The sequence below is a fragment of the Platalea leucorodia genome (assembly GCF_965183815.1).
Source record: "Platalea leucorodia genome assembly, chromosome: 6".
NCBI classification, from domain to species: Eukaryota; Metazoa; Chordata; class Aves; order Pelecaniformes; family Threskiornithidae; genus Platalea; species Platalea leucorodia.
In genome coordinates, this window is record NC_138828.1 from 50,316,249 (window position 1) to 50,337,310 (window position 21,062).

At 42.4% G+C, this 21,062-nt stretch overlaps 1 protein-coding gene across 2 annotated transcripts in view; it reads left to right on the top strand.

Moving 5' to 3' along the window:
- The first annotated feature begins 515 nt into the window (after window positions 1-515).
- Window positions 516-21,062, top strand: part of STOX2 (storkhead box 2) — a 70,776-nt gene continuing 50,229 nt past the window's right edge. For both annotated transcript variants that reach the window (XR_014228483.1, XM_082314961.1), the window contains exon 1: window positions 516-701. Coding sequence is in view for 1 of the 2 variants with exons in the window: in XM_082314961.1 (XP_082171087.1) it covers window positions 536-701 (166 nt within the window). In the remaining variant the exon portion in view is untranslated. The remainder of the gene's footprint in view (window positions 702-21,062) is intronic.

Below are 21,062 nucleotides of genomic sequence, written 5' to 3' on the forward strand. Positions count from 1 at the left end.
CTCCTCCCGCCGTGCCGGCAGCTGCCGCCTGCCTCCCCAGCGCCGGGCGCGCCGCGGTCGGGGTCGCAAGCGGCGGCCGCGGGTTTTTCCTCGTTTGTTTGGGCCTTTTGTGCGGCGGCTCGCAGTTGGCGAAGCGCGGCCGGGCTGAATCGGGCCATTGTTCGGGCCCCCGAGCTCCCGCGTCCCTCGTCCCCAGCCCCCCTCTCCGGTCCCCCGCCCCCCCCTCCCCCCCCCCGTTTTTTTGCCCGAGAAGCCACACCGCGTGCCTTTCCTCCACGCGAATCTGGGAGCCGCAAGCCGGGCCGATTGCAAATGAAGTGTAATGCATTGTGGGGCGAGTGTAGAACCGGATCGTTCGAGGCGGGGAAGAGGAAAAAAAAAGGAAGGGACGCGCGGCGGGCGCCCTAGAGGAGGCGGCGGCGCGATGCGGGCGGGCTGCGGGCGGGCTGCGGCCCGGCGGGGCCGGCGCTAGGCTGATGCCGGGCGAGGCCTGGCCCCGGCTGCGGCGGGAGGAGTAGGCGCGGGCGTCCCCAGGATGAAGAAGACGCGGAGTACGACCTTGCGGCGGGCCTGGCCGAGCTCCGACTTCTCCGACCGGGCCTCGGACCGCATGAGGTCCCGCAGCGAGAAGGACTACCGGCTGCACAAACACTTCCCACCGGCTTTTATTTCGCAGGCATCACGGGGCTACATGACATCAGGTTTGTCCCGTAGTTCGCGGGCGCGAGGGAGCCGTCCCGCGAGGCGGGTGCGGGATGCGCGCGTGGCTGCGGGGAGGCGGTGTCGGCGGGAACGGAGGGGAGCCTGCGGCCGGGAGCGCAACTTGCTATGAATAATGCAAAAAAAAAAAAAAAAGGATACATCCACCATTTTGTACCTCTGCGAGATTCACAGCGGGGCCCTCGCAATATGGTGTTTATTAGTCGAGCGCAATAAATGCGCGAAAGAAGCGGTCACGTCTCTCTGTCGTGGAAGGGCAGATAAAAAGGACCGGGTGCGCAGAGCGTGGAGCCCTTTGCTCCTTTTGTGCGTAAAAGCATGTGGTGGATATTTGCTGCTGCCCCGCACGTTCCCTTTTTAATGCGGTTAACTCCAGTTAACTCATCGGGCTTTCGTCTTTTCCCATTTTCGAAAGGAAAAGGATCACCTGTGATGGCAAAGGCTCTCGCCTTGTTGCAGGCTCTCCGGGTTTCAGCTGCATGTTTCTGCAATGGCAAAGCACGCTTTGGTGAAAATGACTGTAAACACATTTGCATTCGTTATTTGAGGTGTAGAAGGAGACCAGACCTGTGTATGTGGGGGAATACACGTGTGCATGCATATCCGTCTCTCGATCGCTTTCAAGGGAGGCCGTGGGGAGATGATGGACACTGCACCAACATGTTTGTGCACGGGGAAAGACAGAGCGCAAGCAAAACAAAAAACAGCGCAGGGAAAGGCAGGTAGCGGGGAGAGGCTTGGGCTCCAACGGAGTGCTGGTGCGATTCCAGAAAGCCTCAGTGCTGTTAATGGAAGCTGCTCCCATCCTGAAATGCATCTTAATGGCCTGGGAATTCAGACATTTCATAAACACCCGAAGAAGACTTGGGAAAACGCTGATGGGGAGGGGGCCGGGGGCAGAAAATCCTGGAAACCTCCTTTGTTGTTCTGCTGCTTGCTTATTGTGATGATTGGACATAACATTTCATTACTATGATGGCAAATTCCCATTTATCATGAAGGCACGTTTTCCCTCTGAGACTCAATTTAGGTTAAGTAGGCAGATTCCTTTAAAGGAGGAACAGAGGGAGAGGGAGAAAATGAAGGTATTTATTATGCATTACTGAAAACGTTTCCAGCCCCGTCCCCCGTCCCCCCCATTTCTGCTGCAAAGGTTGAGCCAAAGATTGTAGTTGTCAGTTATATGCTCACTTTCCTATCTCTGGCCCTAATAAACATATTTCTTCAGTCAGGATTGGTTTCTCATGTTTTAAAAATCTCTCGTGACTGTTCCTTCTCTAACGCCCGAGCACAAGGGAAATGATATGCATTTTATTGAAAAATCTGCCTGTGTAAGAATATTGTGCTATTTTGGCAATAGCTGCTCTGATTTTTCCCTTTCCTGGGAAGCCACATATTGAGAGGAAATGACAAGGATAATTTATGCTTCAACAGCTGAAGAGGAGAATGGTGGTGGTGGTGGAGGGGTTGTTTTGTTTTGTTGGTGCTGCAGGACCTGAAAGCAGCTGGAAAGCCAAATCTGCCTGTACTGCGAAGATTGTCGTTGTTCTGCGTGAATGTCCTGATATTCCCACTGTAAGATAGGCTGTGTCAGTTCTGTTGAAATCGGTACTTTAAGGCCTTTCTTTCAGTGTGGAAGCCCGTATTTAAAAGAGAAGGAGCTCACGTGAACATTTTGTGCCAAGCAGTGTGGTTTTTTGCTTGTTTTTAATTCTTCAGGGAAGCAGTCTGGCTCTGTAAAAGCTTTATCTTGGCAAGAGTGGTACAATCCAACCAGGCGCTCAAACACCAGCGGTCTGCAGAATTAGATGTGTCACCCTGCATTTTTTGGCAGATACTTGTGTCATTGCAGGGGGGGCATAATCTGCTATAAATGTTTTAAAGTAATCTCCAGACCACCAGAATACCGTGTTTATGAATATACAGTGCATTGATTTCAACTCCAATAATTGAAGAAGGACGAATGTCATGTTTAGTTTGAGTAATTTGCTAAAGTTGTTGGAGGGATAATACATTGAAAATTAAAATCAGCAAATGTATGTTTGTTTTTTTTAAACAATCAACAATAACTTAGTAGGCTTTTAGCTGGAAATGCAATTGTTCTCTCTTGATGGATAATTTCCACATTCATTTATTTTTAAAGGATCCTTGTCCACTGCCTCTCCAAATATTAGTTTTGGGAGGAATGGCTACTGTATTAAACACTTCTCGCTCTTTGAAGGAAACTCTCTTCCTCACAGGAAATCTATAGGAAGTCCTCTGGCGTAAAAGTTGTGGGGATCAGGAATACAAATACATTCTTTGTCACCCAGAATGTTGTAGGGGAGAAAGTGTCCTGAAACACATGGCCTTCTCAGAGGGCTGCATTCTGTTTATCCAACCATTTAACCTCATCACCATTAGCATTGTTGTGGTTCTCTTTTAATTAAATGCCTCATTGTTTGGGATGGGGGTGGAGGGTGGGAAAGAAAGCTTGGGGTTTTGCCTGAATCACTCTGCTTAGGGAAATATGAAAAAGCAGACAGGCAAACGGCCTTCAGTAAGATGCTAAAAAGCTTGAAACATTAATATTTGAGTATGCCTGAATGATGCATGGAGAATCGTGTATACGTACATTTCTTTCAGCACAGAGGAATACTGAGTAATGGTGTTGCAGTCAACGCCGTGGTGTTTTATTTGGGGAAAAGACAGTCTCTAAGCAGAAGCCTGTTTATAATGGAAGTGCAAACCTCATGCTAGAGTGGTGGAGCATACCCAATTTTAAGCAGTCTTTTCAGTAAAACTGAGTAAGGACTAGTTTAATATTTGCTTGATTAGAAACAGCATTGGTGGCTGGCAGTCACATTTTCAATACTTTGGGAACAAACTGCCTGTAATTGTAGAAAATTGATGCAGATGCAATTAATCCAAAATTTAAAAACTGTTTGACAGATGAAGGGAGATGGAAGTAAGGAAGGAAAAAAGCAAGGAATTTAGAAAATCACACATTTTTACTGCTGAATAATCTCTCGATACGTGCTATTAAATCGGCTGTACTCCAGGGTTTCTTTAGACCTCCTAGCAACCACTAGGTTCAAAGGCCGTGCAAGGAGTTCATTGTTCATGCAGAATATTAATTTCCCAGTGGAGGACTGACTTGGAGAAAAAACACTGAAAAAGAAAACTACAACAATGTAGAGCTTTGACCTTGTGTGAAAAGAGATGTTGAAAAGTTTGAATCCAATAAAATTCATACATGTTACTGAAAAAGGGGAAATATACTTGAAGTTTTTGATAGATTGCTGCTTAATTGAAGGGAAAATAAAGAAATCGTTTGAAACTGCCAAGCAGGATAAAACTTACTGAAGCTTAGGAGGGCTCCGAAAAGTCACACAAAATAATATGTATAGCTTTTGAAATGTTGGAAGTTTCTTGCCTTTTTTTTTTTTTTTTTTTCCTTCCTAAATAACAAAGCTAAATCCTGGATTTTGTTTTAGCGGAGAGAGGAACTGCACCCTGTGGTTGACCCAGCCGTTAAATGTTACCAGAACTGAGTAGCACTCTGGAAAGAAATACTTTTTTCTGCAGCCTTTCTTGAGCTATTTTAATTGAAGATCTTGGGTGTTGGAGGTAATGTGTCAGTTTGAGATGGGGGGTGGTGTAGGGTAACAGTCTAGCACACACAGCATGAAGGAATGTCTGAAGAGCTTTCTACAATGGTAAAAACTAATTCCAGACCATGTTTATTTGAAGGTTACCTTCCGAAAAGTTTGCATTTACTTTATTGCTCTTTGCTATAAAATTTCCTTGCAGAGGTTTCAGTGCTCCAAAGTTGAAGGGTAAAATTCAGTCTCGGTTGTTGCCCTACTGTTACTGGAGTTTGATTACCGAGTTGAAGCAGAAGAGAAAGGAGAGAAGTACGTAACACTGCTATCCAACTGATGGTATCTGTGAGCAAATTAAAATTTGTAGGAGGAAAAGGTACCCTCATTGTCTGTTTGTGGGATGTTTGATGGAAGGTCTAGGACTGCCTCTTCAGCCTCTTTTAGCAGTAAGAAGCATCTTGGGAGTCATTTGAACAAATTTGAGAGTCCTGTATATTTTTCTTTTTTTTTTTTTTTTTAAGCTTGAACTTCTAACTCTGATAAAAATTAATATTTGGAGATAACCATGCATGATCCAAGGAACTCAGTTTAATGTAATTGAGAAATGACAGATACACACAAAGCCTTGAACCTCATTCAATTCTTCTGTCCCTTAATTCAGTTATCTAAAGGAATATGTTCTAGCTTGAAAGTAGCCGTATTGTAATTAATATTTAATGGAATAATCAGTATTGCATCACCTTCTTTTTCTCTCAGTGCGGTATTAAGAAACACCTTCTAATTCATCTGCTTAACGGTGATGTGATCTCTTTGCCTCCCTGAATTCTGAGTAGTTTTAGGCTGTCTTAGACTAGACCCGTTAATGGGATAGTAAAAACTGAGAGCGTGTAGGTGTCAGTGGCTATCAGGGCTAGTGTTGCCTCTTGGCCTCTGCTCCATCTCCTTCGCTTCAGCCTGTGCTGACCTGGTGAACCCCAAGTGGGTCACTCTGTTCAGTTGCTTCAGGGGCTATGCTTGCTTTATGGCTTGGGAAGCTGCTCCGGGCCCTCTGTGCCTTCCTGTCCCTTTAGGCCTCTGGAGCATCCGCTTACCTTGACAGAGAAATGGGAAATTTCACTGCATCATGATCTGGGAAGAGAGTCGAAGTGTGCTCTGTCTTCAGACACAAACTTGGTCCAAGTTCATGGACCAGTCATTTTTGCACAGTTTCTAGCTCATTTCGTTTCCCCCCCCCGGTTTCTTGCCTAAAAGAATACAAAAGGCAGTCTTCTGTAGAACCCTAGTTTTCACTCCTGCAGTTGCCTGTGCAGTATTAACTCACATACCGCGCTGTGCCCATGCCTGTGTGTTACGCCACTGTCTCCACACCTGGTCCTTTCTCACCAAATACCAAGATATTTTCTGCATATCCGTGACTTCACTTTTAGGCCAAGCTGTGGATGGCGTCCTGTGTACTACTTGTGCGTTCAGCTGACCAAACTGCATTTGAGTGCCTGTTCTTCCTGGCTGCTGTGACCTCTGAGCAAGGGGATCCAGAGTGGCTTTTTTGTTCATGGCATTAGAAGTAAAATCTAAGAGGAATGAATATAAGACAGAAACAGAAGCCTGTGTGTGTGCCTATCTTACCTAGACGTGTTTGTGCTTCTATCTCAATTCAAAACACTCATCCTTGCAGGGCTAAGTTTCAGGTTATTTTTTCCTCCCCAGCCCCTGTCGGTGCTTGCATTCCAAGTCCCCATCTTCTCTCTACTGGTTTGCTTGGACCTTCAGCTAGGTTGAAGTGCACAGAGGTGCTCCAGGATCAGGTCACCAAAGGGTGTCCTCTCATTGGCGTTTGCGCAGAGGTGCCAGTCTGAATCTGAGTATATTTCTAGGTGTGTTTTCCAGTAGTCCTGTGATTGAAGTAATTTGTTATATGGACACTAGACATCATGATAGCCTACTGAAGATACAGGAAGCTCCTCTTTCAAGACTAGATAAGGGTTCAGAACAAACACAGTACTGATTCATCACAAATAGCTCCCAGTCTTTCACAGGTGTAGAAGTTGTACTCTGTCTTTGTTGGCAACATTTGATAAATCTGAAGGGTGTTGAATATCTTGCCATTTTGGAATTGAATAGCAGCCACATGTTTGGAAAATGCATTACTTGCTGGAGGAGGCTGAAATGTGAGGATTTTGCAGATCACCTTGGTTTAGCCCAGTGACCTGCTCAGTTGTGAGCAACAATAGGCCTTCATTTGTATGCAGGAGAGTTCATCCCGGAGTAAACTACTGTCTTTGTAACATTCTTTGCACAGTTTAAAGAGGTGTAAGTACAATCAGGTATGAAGACAAAAGATGATATTTTGCTAAGCAATTTGTGGAAGTCCTCCAAAAATTGAGCGTTTCTTTTCAGTGTTCTGGGGAGCTGCTTTAGCATGACTCTGCTTCATAACCTGTAGCAGTTTGTAGAATGTCTCTGTGAACAGCATTAAAACCGAATCAACATCCCATCACCTAAAATCTGGGCCATGATTCAAGTAAAGCAGTGCTAAAAAAAATTTTTAGCTACAATTACTCTTGGCTCCTCCTGAGCATGCTTTTACCTGGTTGGAAGAGGCCAGACAATACTAAAGCCATGATCAGAAATTGTCAGCTAATTTAGAACTCGTGTGAGAACTGCTAAATAATACAATATTAATCATGGGTTTTCTTCCTTGAGAAGCATGATACATTACATTATTTTAAATGATAAAGCTACCATTACATTATCAAAACTGGATATTTGGCGGTTTTGGTGGAGTGGATGTAAATCTGTGCCTAGAAATACGGGTTGCCCTTTGTAAGTATCTAATGAGTACTTCATGCAATTCTGCCTAAACTTTGGGTTTAATTTTCACCAGAAAAAGGAAAAGGAGTACTAACCATTGAAATTGAGACCTGAATGCCTGAACTTAACCAGAACACTTTCAGTTATATGTCTTTTTTTCTAGGTAGATTAAATACGAGGACAGGAAGCAGAAACGAGGGTTAAAAGCTTCTCTAAGAGTCTCAGGAAACTGTGCGCTTCTGTACTTGTCCTTGCAGTAATTTTTGGTGTCAAGGCCAATGGCAACCAGAGTACTCCTAGGGAAAATGCTTGACTATTGAAGCTGCAAAACTCTCCCAAACCAGCATTTATTGCTCCCAAGTGACTGTCTATAGCTATGAGGGGGGTATGAAAGTTGTTTATAGCTACTGGCTTGCTTTTTTCAGCACATTTATTGGCTTGGCTGCTCTGCTGATGCTGTTTTGTATCTCACTCTTGGATGACATATAGGTGATGGAATTATCTTGCTCAAATAGACTGTGGAGGAGAAGGGGAAAAAAAAGAAAAAAGGAAGACCTGGCTTTACTGGAAGCATATTTGGGTGTGCAGCATGATGGAGTGGGTAGAGCAGTCTAGTTTAGACAGAGCCCTGAGCTCTATTGGAAGCTTTTAAGCAGTCTGCAAAAGGTAACCGAAACAAGAAAACTTGATTTTCAGCAGGCTCGAATTTGTTATAAAAAGGATAGCAAGTTTCTCTTTTCCTTCCTCCAAAGAGAGATTAAAATCCCTGGGTTTGAAAGTCAGGAGGTGAGGGAGTGTTCCCGGTTGTGTCAGTGGTCACCTTTGTTTTCCTGGGCACTTTCACTGTTTCTGCAGTTCCCTACACTTAGATCGTAATCTGTTCAGTAGGAGAACCGTCTCCTTTATTTTGTACTGCAATATTGCCAATCACAAAAAAGGTCCTATCTCAACCCAGGCCTTGAATTGGTAATGGTGGGTAGGAGTGAACATCCAAAACCAGGTGTATTCAGCGTGAACAGAGCAGTCCTCGTTCTGCAGGTGAAATCCTGCGTTCAGATCAACCTTTGGACGCCTTGGTGTTCATAAGAATTTTCCATCTTGCCTTCCTGCAAGTTGAAAAAGAAAGCCTGTTTATAATATCAGCAGTAAATGATGCGGAATCATTGTTATTCAGTACTGTTATCACTTCTACCTTGTCAGCCAGCTCCTCGCAATCCAAAGATAGTTCTGTTTTTCATCAAATCGTAGATGATGTGATTCCTATAATTTTTGAAGTATAGGACTGGTTCTTGTTACTTCGGTGGGAAATGCTATCTGCAGGAGATAACTACAAATGCACAATTTATTAGAAATTTCAAGTTGTGGTGTTGAAAAAACGAATCTCGATGGTTTTATTGGGTCTGATAGGGTGTGAAAGCAGAAGACAGAAGAGGAAGAATGAACAATTTGTTTGAGGAACTGCTTTTAATTTGTGGACTTTTATGTGGGCCTGTGATTCTTGAGGGTAGGGATGGCCTGTGCGTTGCATATGGATTTCGGGTATTGTGAAAAAGAATGAAAGAGAAGTTGATCGTATTTATACTAGGTCTTTTTATTTAATGAAAGTAGCAAGATGAGAGACAGCAGAGGCATCTTGCAAGTGTTTCATTTTGTATCTGTCTTGTAAAGTTACTCCTAACTTTTGTTTCTCTGTGATCAATTAGAGGTGTTGGTGGCTAGGCAGTCCATTGCATGTTTTAGCTTTCAGCTGAACCGATTAAGCAGTAACTGCTTCTGTTTAGCAGTTTTTCTTTACAAAAGTTGTCCAGATAGCCTAGACGAGCTGTAGCCCTCTCTCTTCCTTATGCCTTATTGACCAGGGGTTTTATTTTGAAAAGTATGTCTAATATTGGAGGAGAACAAACTCCTGGACACTAACCGTCATCTTCCCAAACGTGATGGAGAACGCAGCTGCGGTTTGGCTGGGATGCTGGAACTGAAGCAATATGAGAATCTCTTCTTGAGTTTGGGTACTGTCCTCAGTGTGGTAGGTGTCTCCATGAAGCATCTCGCACACCTGTTTTTGAGGTGCTGCTAGTGAGTAGAAGTCTGCATTTAGTGATCTCAAAACACCTTTTCCAGCTGCTATTTTCTTTCCCAGCTGTATTGTTTAAAGAAGAAAAATGAATAGCCCTTTGTAGTGAATTTGACCTCAACATTTTGAGGCCCGAAGAGTATAATAGACAATTCAGAAATACTTACTTAATGTGGCCTGGAAAAGGCAAAGTTCAGTATGAAAGCTGAGTTCATCATAACACAGGAAGCTGTGCTGGGAGAACCTAGATTATATAAACTAGTTTTCTTGCCCATTTGTGTTCTTTTAATTTCCTCCATAATTTCCTATGAATTTCCTGTTGATGACCTGTGACCTAGTTTCAGAAGATGAACTTCCGACCATATGTGATAACGTTTTAAATGCCGTAAATTGGACCATTTATCTTATAAGCCAGTAAAGATGATGTACTAAATTTCATTCTGGTACTTAACTTTGCCTCTTAAATTTTCACAATGTTTTAGAGCAAAGTACCATTCTTCGTTCTAAATTCTGCTCTCCTGAGAATTTACATTCTTGGATCATACAGTGACCTTGTTTTACTACACGTAAGCCTTAAACTAAATATTTTTTTAAACAGGGTGAAACAGGATTATTTTTTACAAGGTTTTCTTAAGATTTGTGTGCTTTTAGGTGTAAATGCTGCATGGCTGGCTGGGTGAGTAGACGCAACAAAAACTTCAGAGGAAAAGGTTTATTGGCTTTAACATTAAGTTTGAATCAGCTGCAACCCCCACGTGTAAATTGGGCATGTCTGCAGCACATCTCTGTTGAGAGACGGAGGGCAAATACCCCTGGCTGTGGAAAGTTCACCCTCAGCCTCTGGTGTGAACTTCAGGGCAGGTTTACTGATGCAGAGGCGGGATCACAGGTGGGAGCAGCACGGCTTGCTGCTGGTTGTCCACACGCTGACTCCCTCCCTTTGCACTAGTCCAGTCCAAAATTATGAACAAAGGAAATCCATCTTTGGGGAATGTAATATGTTACTAGGTCTTTAGTCTCTACTTCCATTGCGGATGGATGTAGTTACTTTCTTGCTCTTTAGATACAAGTGTTTTACAGTTGTACATGTTATATTGGTTTGTGATGGAAATTATGAAAAATCTTAGGGAAGTTATGGGGAGTGGTATATATGTATACACTTAGTCAACAGGATCATTGCATGGAAGTACTGTGAGAACAGGGCTCAGTGCAAATCGTTTGGGCTTCTGTATGGGACAAGCATCCTTTCATAGGTATTGAATTTCAGGAGTGAAACTTTGAAATCATATTTGTGTGGGATGTCTGCGTAAGAATGGATCTGGTTTTCCAGCCAGCTCTAATGAACTCTCAGTTTCTGAACAACTCTTTAGAATCTCTCTGGAAAGAGATATAGCCATCTCTAAATGAAACATTTTGCAGAATTTTTTTTTTTTTTTTCCCCCCTAAAATCACGAGGCGTTTTCCTTTGAGTCAGTCTTGGGTTCAGTCCGTATCATTATTTTAATTGCAGAAATATTCTCCAGTAACTATGAGTGTAAAATTAAGGCATCTTTTGGAAACCTCATTTTAAAAACCACGTTCTTAACTACCTCTTCTCACAAAAGACTGAAGTAGCTATGTAAGGTATTGTTTATTTTAGAGCCACGTGCAATAACTTCTCATCAGCTATGTGGTCTGCCATATTGCCCTGTGCAGCACAGTAAAGCATAGTTTATGTAAGTCTATTAAATTTTATATGTTGCAAACATGTGCTCTGTGCGTGTGTGCTAATGATTATACATGAGAATGCACGCTAAGTCCCCAGGGGTCCGATTCTGTCCTTCAGTGGGAAAAGCACACAAATTTTTGCTTGACTCTTCAGGTAGGAAACCTTAACTCCCAGCAGTGCTGCTTCCCTGGATGGTGCATGTACCCATCTCTCTTGCACATGTTCTTTGCCTACATCAGGGCGTTGGAAAGGCTGAGGAGGGCATAGCTGTAACTGCTGAGTAATGCTCCCTTTTAATTGAAGCCTGCCTTTGAATAAGGGCCATAGATTGGACAGCGAGAGAAACTGGGGCAGGCATACCAGAAACAAGGGCGGGTGTGATGGCAGCAAACAAAAAGAGGAGTCGTGGGTAGAGTTGCTGTTCTGCCAAGAGCAGGCTTGTGTTCTTGCGTCCTGGCCACGAGAAGTACGCTTCCCCAGCTCACCTTTAGATTTTAATTTAAGCTCGCTGGATTTAAATCAGGACCATCGCTCCTTCACTTGGGTGTCTCTGAGCTCATTTCAAAGGCTAAGAATTGATACAACTTTTTTTCTGCCTACCTGATGATAATCTCATTCAGTTTTCATCCCAGTGCTGATTGTTCCAAGTAGAGCCATAGGCACGCAGCAGTCCAGCGTGCTCAGCTTTTCATGGTTATCCCTTTTTATCCTAAGTGTTCCCTTTTTCACATCTTCAAGAAACATGCTGAAATAAAATGAAGTGTTTCACTGTAGCTTGCATTTAGAGTTAAATCATGAAAAGGTAAGTTAAAAAAGTTGAGGAAAAAAGTTTTACCTGCCTGTGTCATCGTATTCATTCACTAGTTAATGGGGCAGTTGAATAGGACGGTGTATTTCAAGAAATGAGAAAGCATGCAAAATGATGTCGGTGGGTTTTACTCATGAGTTGGTGTCACACCAAGCTCTGTCGATGCTAGGTGTGGCAAAATTGTCTGGCGGCACAGCTGCCCTTGGGAACTGTCATTTTGTCTCTGGTAGCAAATTAGCTTCAAACTCACCTTTTCAGATCAGAGCATTTGACCTGTGTTTTGTACTCCTAAATGGATGTGTGTATGTGACTGCTGTGCCTAACACTGGGAGGGCTATTTTGTTATGGGGGACCAGCAAAGAGAAAAAAAATCCTAAAAACTGCTCTGGTGTACATTGCCATGCAATGACAGGTTTTGATGGCGGTTTTCCAGCAAGAGCTGGAAGGAGCGTGGAAAATTTTCCTTTTTTTACCACAAGTGAGAACCTAAGAGTGGCCATGCCAGTTAAGACCCCGGTCTGTCTTGCCCACTCTGCTGTGTCCAACTATGACCGCAAACGGTGCCCAGGGAAGAGGAAGAAGAGAGCAAGTGCGTGTGGTGCTTCCCTGGCGTGCTTCCCTGGCATGCTTCCCTGCCTCCAGCTGTTTCGGGCAATACAGTTTGTTTAGTAATCCTCGACAGGTTTCTCTTGCAGGTATACTCTGTGGTACCTGTGGGAATATTAGGGGAGTGACAACTGCTCACCTTGTATACAAGGAGCTGCCCTGTGGCAGCCCCGAGTTGCGTGCGTTAGGTCTCATCCTGTCCTGTTTCGCAGTATGTCTTGCTATTGAGGAATATACGCACGTGTGAAGAAGGTTTTGAGGCTCTTGGTATTTTTGGTGGTGGAAGGGCAGCAGATCAGCTGTTAGGTCAAGAGGCAACATCAATCCCCTCTTTCCAAATACAACACACACAAATTCCAGATTCCTGTAACTGGGATATTAATAGTATTCACGTCATCACACATTCTCTATTTACATAAGATAGGTTGTGAAGTCATGAATGAAGCATTTGTTACTTATTTCTGTAATTCCACTTATTCTTTCTTTCACTTAGTTTTATTCCCTTAGTTCCTCCCTTTCCTCCCCCCCCTGAATCCTGGGCATCATGAGCCATCTCATCTCGAAGGTGACACATGCCTAGATGAAAGGCTTGCATTAAGCAGGAGTTTCTTGTTATGTCAACTCTTGACATTACAAAAATGTCAACTCCTGATTCAGGTTGCAAGCAGGATCTGGTGCCAAGATGTTAGTCGTTTCCAAGTCTTCCACTTATTAATCAGGCAGAACTGCTGTTTCAAGACAGAGTTGTCCTGAGAAAATACTGCAGAAGTGGATCCCAATGTTTCACGTCTTCAAGGTATCCCTTTCCTTATTTTGGAAGCGTTGGCTGGCTCACAAGATTAATCTTGGTTGGGAGGTAATTGTTCGGCTAATAGCTAAAGGCCATAACTTTGCAGCATGGCTTCCTGAGCTTGTGACATGTTGGGTGAAAGTGCTGGTTTTTGCAGGAGCCGAATGTTCAGCATCTGTGAAGGCTGGTAAATTGGGCTGCGCGGGTTTCAAAATCCACGTATCTGGCTTTGCATCTGGGCCTGAACTGACCCCATCCATGTGCTCGGCAAATAGGCTGCCTTTGAAAATGGTGACACAGTGTAGAGCTGAATACCTGTTTGGTCGCCATCATCTCCGCAGAGCTGCTTGAAGCATCCATCAAACTTATGTCCCCAAGCCCGGTCAATTTGTAGACCAGCATCATAGAAATGTGTTTTCTGAAACAGATTTCAGGTGTGTTGTGTAAATGTGGATGGAGACGACTGCGTGTGGTGGTTCTTCCTGATGTTCTGTGTGTGCACCGCCTGTGGTCCAGCCCTCCCAAGGGATGCTGTGCGCGCCTTCAGTGATGCTCATGGGAATCATCCTTTTGCTGTGTATCTGCAAAATAACTTTGCTGTGCGTGTTGAGTGGTGTAATATATTTATACAGGTTAAATATAATTTTACCTTATACTTATGTTCTTTTTAAGACTGCTCTCTTTAATCTCCCCCCTTCTGCTGAATTTTTTTATGTTCTACTTGTTAATACAGCATCAGAGCACATTCATTTCATATATTCTATTTGAGGAGACTATATTGTATACCAACGTGAGTGTATTTTGTTTATGCTTTGTGTACATCCGCAGGTGTTTAATTTAGATGTGCATGCTGTTAGTAATTGTAATTGATGTTGCAGATGTGTTTCCTAGCAAGACTAAAATATAAACATTGGAAAAACAATGCAAATGGTAGAAAAGATAGGATGCAAACCAGTAAAAATGATAGAAAAGTGATGAAACTTTAATAATAGACATCAGTTTAAAAAAAATTAAGAATTCACTCTGGGCAATCTTTGAATTCACTTCTTGTTTCATCTGCAGAAGTGTTGTTAACCACTGTTGTAGCACCAAGATTCTCACAGGAGATTTTTGTTTGTTTGTTTGTTTTTGTTTTTTGTCCTCCCCAGTCCGTGATCTAATCTAACCATCTAGTGGGTGCTTAATCAGAGTAACTCCAAAGTAGATGATTTTACAGTCTAAAGTTACTATTACATATTTAAAAATTCAGCATTTTAAGTTCTAGTGCACAGTAAGAACATATCAGATGTTCCTTACAGGATCTAAAGCCTTTATTTTGTGAACTCTTGAAAAAAGGGTGTACTTATAATCTGTAGTGGCTAATCTAGAAGCAACAGCAAAGGTCAAATGTTAAATGTTTAATTTGGCTTCTCTAATTGTAGGATTATTGAAAATGACCTGATAGACCATGGGGTCAGATTCTTCTTTGTATGCCAGCGCAATTCTATTGATTTTTAACTGAGTTGTTACTAGTTTATTGTAGTGTGAGAGCAAAAGCAAGACCACTCTTGGCAAAAGTGGAATAATTTCTCTAGACGGAGAGCCAGGCAACAAAATTGGACTTCACTTGATGACGGTCAGGGAAGACCAAGCATCATTTGCAGTATGAAATTCAGCACTCTTTAGTCCTCTGTTCGTTAGTGGTGTTGGTTTATTCCTAATTGTTTGATTTAAAGGGAGATATTCACACTCACATGGAGTAATACCGTGCCTTTGCAGTAGTGTCATTGAAATGAACAGCATTACTGCTGCGATAGCAGTGAGCTCAGTCTGGTCTTGCGTGTGCATGCAGGCTGGTGATCCCCTGCTTGCACAAGGGGCAGAAGGGGACCTAGGGCTCTTGCTGCTCAGGTGGAGGCAAAGGAGAAGACCCTGGGGCACTTATGTCAAAAGCACGTAGGTGAGAGAAGCAGAACTGGAGCCTAAAGCGGTTATTGCCGAGTATTACTTGCAGGTAATCCTAAAATCAGGGCAAGGTGCCAGATTTTGTGGTAAGATGTCATGCCTTGCTGAAACATGCTATGGTGTGACACCACAGAGTTTACCTTTCCCTCTGCTGATCCTGAGCTTCACCTTGCTGTTATTGCAATATGACAGTCCCTCCCCTTGATTTGATTTTACCGGTAGTTTGGGGGCAGGGAGTGGGACCAGAGGCTGATATTTAAGGAAGTTTTTGTGAGCTGTGTTTTCTCATTGCTTTCTTTCATAGAGCTTCTCTCCCTTGGGGGTACTCTGATGTCTCCTTGTATGGCCGAGTGTTGGCTTCAGTCTTTCCTCTGTAGACCTTGTGATGGGTCACCAAAACTTGTGGGGACATAAGACCTTTGAGACTTCTTCCCCCCTGTCAGATTTGTTTGATACTGTCCAAGAGTTACGATGTGGAAGAACTGATAATGCAGGGCTAAGAGAGATAGTAGTGTCACACCACGCGTTCCATCATGAAACCAGACCAAAAAAAAGTCTATAAACAGGTCTTCAAGAAATATATGGGGGCCCTAACTTCAGAGTATTTAATTTACTTAATAGTTAGATTATGGAAAAAACTACTGTTAAGTAAACCCAAAGCATTTTATTAAATGCAAAAGGTTTGTCTTGTTAATCCCAATTTTGGAGCTCTTCACGAAAAAATTCTTTTAACAATTCCCCCCTGCTGGAAAGCTGCAGGCTATGCTTTCTGTGGCAAAGCATAACTACCCCATTGGTACTTTGGGGTAAGATAATTTATTTAATTCAGCATCAAGGGGAACCTGGATGTGTAAATATGAAAGGAATGGGCCACAAATAAAGCTGGAACATTCAGCAGCATTTCACAACTCTGAAACAAAATATATGAAGTGCAGTGTTAGCAAATGTTTATATAAAACATGCTATGGTATTACATTGAACAATTATACCTCTCTTATCTCAGGCACTTATCTCTAGCTAAAGCCAAGTGGCTGGCAGGTTTAAATTGCTCAGTATTTTTGAAGTCAGTGTGGTAATGAAATATGCTAAGCAGCTGGGTTTTGTGTGTGAGCGTTTTGGGTATTTTTTTTGGCCTGACTACTTTTATCTTTGAAGACACAAAAATAATGTAGTCAGAAGGAAAAGGCCAAAGTCTAATGAGTTTAATTGCAAAGAGCTGATGTTCATAGTTGCATTTATACCACCTTCTTAGCATTTGTGTCTCAACTTTTTGGAAGTCCTTTGTATAGAAATATTTATATTATATGAGGGCAAATCCTAAGCCCTCCCTCTTGTCACCTCTTCCACAGCCACAAAGGGCTCTGATGACAGCAGGGTTGCTGTTCCCATGGGCAGGGGCAGGGTAGTGGGCGTCTAAGACCCCTTGCACAAGGAGCCGATGGCCTGCCACCAAGCCTGTCTGACCAGGCATTTGCGAATGGATGAGAATAGTGTAAGCTAATTTGTTGGATATCTCATGGCTCCTGCTCTGTTGTGTACTTGTAAAAGCTGCCTGAAACCAGTTCAGAGCAGCAGTAAGGATATAATGAGGCATGGCTTGTTTTTAGAGATCTAGAAATCACAGTTATGCCTAGGTCTTTCTTGGTCCTTGTGGGTTCGTTGCGTGGTTTTTCTTCAGTGAAGAGCAAAAGGCACAACCTGCTTTTGTAGCTTGTGTTCAAGTAAGAAGTTCATGTCTGCTGTATGGTTTAAAATGGCAGAGATTTTCTTCTTTTAGTGTGTGAACCACAAAAGTTGGAATCTTATGTTGCTTGTCCTCACTTCTGTGATAATAGAAGACAATATCATCTCTTGTTTGCAATGACATCTCCGCTGTGTTTGCAGCTATAGTTTATGTGGAGGAATGACATTAGGGAACAAATTAATATTGGATTTATAGCTTTTTCTTAGAATAGTTCATCAGACAAGACCAGCCAGCTCTTTATGTGACGTTAGCAAACGCTCTGTGGCTCACCAGGAGAGCGGACCATAATGTGGCCTGGCTTTGGAGGTCAAAGGTGGGATGTGCTCTCTGGTGGTTCTCAAAGTATCAGCAGTACAGAACAAGTGGAGGTGTGGGGTTTTTTTATGGTCTTAATGGTAAGCACACATGCTTTTACGTGGTTTCTTTTTGATTTCAAATCTAACAGTCCTGAAATTCCTGTGCTTCTCATCTTGACTAATCAAAGGTTAACTTTTTTTTTTTCCCTTCCATTACCTCTCACTCTCGTCGCTCTTCCCTTTCACTGCCTACATCGCAGTTGGGAATAGGTAGAAGGTTCAGTGTCGGAATTCCTGAATATTACTCTCTGTTGGGACCAGTGAAGCCAAAGAAGCAGGTACTTCTTTGTAGCCAAAGAAACAGGGAACCCAGCAACTCAGTGGTATTTAGGTGCCTGTGCTGGTCCATAGCCTCTTAACATCTTCCATGTCTCGCAGTATTTTGCCAGCTTCCATGTTGTGATTTCTGTTACCTTTCTAGCCTTGCCTCTCCAGGCATTGGTCAAGTGGACCTCAGGTCCAATATGACCTTTTAGAAATTTTGATCATGCCCCTGGATATTGAGAGAAACAACTTGGGACTTAGAACTCCCCTTTACAAAGGGGAGTTGAGTCTGCCTGGAAGGAGCTGAGCTGTGGTGCTTAGAGGAGCAGCCAGACAAGTGAGAGTGGAGAAGTGGCTCAGGAACCCTGAAGCCGAAAGTACTGACATGACAAGGGATTTATAAGCTGTGTTATTGCAGGATTTATAGCTGTTTTTTCTCAAAATGTCACTGACAAACCTTCCTCACACCGAGGAAACAAGTTGTATTTCAAAGATTGTGTCACCGAGAGAGAGAGAGAGTGCATTTTTATTTATTTCCTTTATTGATATCTTAAGGTGTCCTTTAAAACACCTTCAAACATCTCAGGACTGTCAGTGTCCTGACAGTGAGTGGCTCTATTCTGAGTTATTTCCAAAATAAAGCTTTTACTTCTTCCTGTGCACTTCGCCAGCAACTTTCAGATAGTTTCTAGTGACGTGTATAGGAAGTTTGACCTATAAAATGTCAGCAAGTATGAGCTGAATTTCAGAAAACCAGATTAAGCCACTGACTCTGAGCTACCAGCACATCTGCTTTACTTCTGGTTATCTCAGGTGAGAGCTCATCTGTGCAGCAGCAAGACATTTTTGCTCCTCACTTTTACCCTGAGACCTTCCTGCCTTTTGTTTCACCCTCGCCTCCTCTGGCTTCTGGCAGAGCTTGAAGTACGAGGCTTTGAAGGTTTCAGGAAAGCAAGACCAGGTTTGTTTTTACAAGGGAATTGAAACAGAGCTCTGATTAATCAACGTAAGCAAGATATCAAGACGTATTGAATTTTGGGGTACAAGCGATTGCTCTTCAAGTTACTTACTGTGAATATTAAAAAACTGTAAGTGGAGAGAGAATATTTTCAATTTTTTTATTATTAGATGGTGTGTATATATATGTTGTCTCGATCTGGATACATTTACAGGCACCCAAAAGTAGTGGTACTCCCCTCACTCCTAGTCAGGATGTTTTATTGGGATCTGTATGGTGCATTCAGGCCAAGTTTAATGCAAGTCAGAACTTTTTATCAGTAAAGATGCAACAAGAAGCCATAGTAAATTGGATGTATTTTGAGTTTCTCTTGCTACCTTTTGCTAAAAAACCCAGCTTAATTTAAAAATGAAACCCAAATATTGTGCATTGATCGTTAGCATGACTTCTTTTGTTATTTGTGGGTAAGTTGGTTGGTTGTTTCTGCTGCTCTGAAGCCTTAGTGTTGGGGGGGAGATAAGGTAATGTGTTTATGTTTTTGCAGGACCATTGTCATATTTTGGCTTCCAAGGTGACAGTGTTATGTTGAAGTAACAGTTTATAACTATTTAGAGGCAAATGCCTGTTTGTGTGTAAAAGTCACTAGCTGACAACCGTAGTAAAATGATCTTGAATTTGTTTACCTAACTTTATATAGCAGGTAACAAAGAAACTTCATCCCAGAAATATAAATTCAAGTGTTAAATGGGATGCTACCTTTCCCCTGTTCTTAAGCCATTCATTAAAAGAAGTAAAAGAAAAAAGAAACTAAGAGTTAAGGTTGAAATACTCTAACTTTTAATCTAGTCATTCTTCTGTGCAATTTGTTTTTTAAAATATCACGTGTCTCACTTATGTTGCACTTACGTTCCAGTGGCAAGAGTACTTGTTATAATTCAGAGCATTCAGGATTTTAAAGTAGTTTAGTCAGACTTTTATATTTGAACTAAAATAAATAGGCATATGGCAAGTGGAAGAACATATAATCGCTCTGCTGCCTCAAAATTCTTTTGAGGTCAAGAATTTGAAAATAGGAACCTATAGTGCAGCTTGTGAACACAATAGGAACAGCTGGTGCTCAGCACTTTTGAAAATGAGGTCACTTTATTCTTGGTTGAAATGTGCAAAATGGGTCATCTGGGCATAGGCTTAAGACAAAGGCTAAGCACGTGGCCATCTATAACCAGGTTGTCCACATTGCCAGAACTAGTTGGTTAAAAGGATTCAGTTAAACAAGGAAACACTGGGATAGGTCTGCATTTTTCCCAACTTTTGGAAGTGTAGCTCCCACTAGGAAAATAAATCGCTGCCATATATTTTCAAAGATCTGCTCATCCTAAGGATGACATCACCCATATTTTCCACAGTCACCCCTCCCTCTTGTGCCTTTCTGCTCATCCTTCACATAACCTACTTTAGGAAACACTGCTCTATTGTACAGTCCTTGGGAACGCGGCCTCTCCACCAGTCTCAGCCCTGGGACTTCCCTGGTCCTGCCAGCAAAACAAAGGAGAAAATCCCAAACACGCACAAAACCCATAGCATCATTAGCAAAATCTAAAGATGTGTTAGGAAAGATAGGAAGAACTCTACTTAGATTTGACTGTTGAGTTTTCATTATATTCTGTTCAAACTATACACAAGTTGATAGCATTAAGGCCCAGATTCTGCACTTCTGGTTAATTGAAGTGCTGTTGCTAACGCATCCAAAGTGACCATACGAGTCACAGGATACAGGTATGTCAGAGTTTGCAAATTTGAGACTTCACGTTGATCGCTGTTGACTGTTGCATGACATGCATCAGAAGTTTAGCACGAGAACTGATACATATTTTCAACAGGAGTGTGCAGGTCTTCGATTCCAGACCCTGCCTCCAGACATCCCAGTAGCCTGTACAAATTGGCATCTGATTGAATATCTACGTACTGGAGGGTCAAGATCATAGGAAAATTCAGATTGGAAGGGATCGGGTGATTATATTCCAACCTCTTCCCCGCAAATACAAGCCATTTCTCTCAAGTGGAGTTGAATATTTGTGCACAAACAATGCTTTTTAAATTAAATTGTCAGTTTAGTTGGGGAATAGTATATGCAAATCACACTGACCTTAAGCAAAAGCTTGTGAAGCCCATGCTAAAATAAATTGCACCCCTAATTCAAGGACCACCCATTTTTGTCATTAATGATCTTACGTAGAAGTGTGTTTAGTTAATCTGGGCCCATTTTATGCCATTTCTTGCTTTAATTGCAAAAATACTGGTTTTGTTGATTACATAATACTTCTGTATCATTGTTCGCATTTTTTTGTGCAATTTTGTGTCCAGTTGATAGAATAACCCAAGAAAGTATGTAGTGACATTATCAAGAATAAACAAAGCAGAAGGGAAAAAACCTGTTCTCAAATCCGGTGCATTTTGCCTCCTGAGGCGGACCTGTGCTAGAGTGAGCCAGGGCTGTATCTCATATCTAGCGCCAGACTTCAGATGTGCCCATGAGAATGGTTCTCATTATTTTATTGTTATTGTAAATTCAATTTACTGAGGCAGGCTTGGTGATTGCCTTCATACAAGTGAGGTAATTTGGCCATCTAAACCAAGCTTACATTTTGGCTAGTTTTTAACAAGGGCTGTCAAGAAGAGCTTGGAGGAAGAAGAC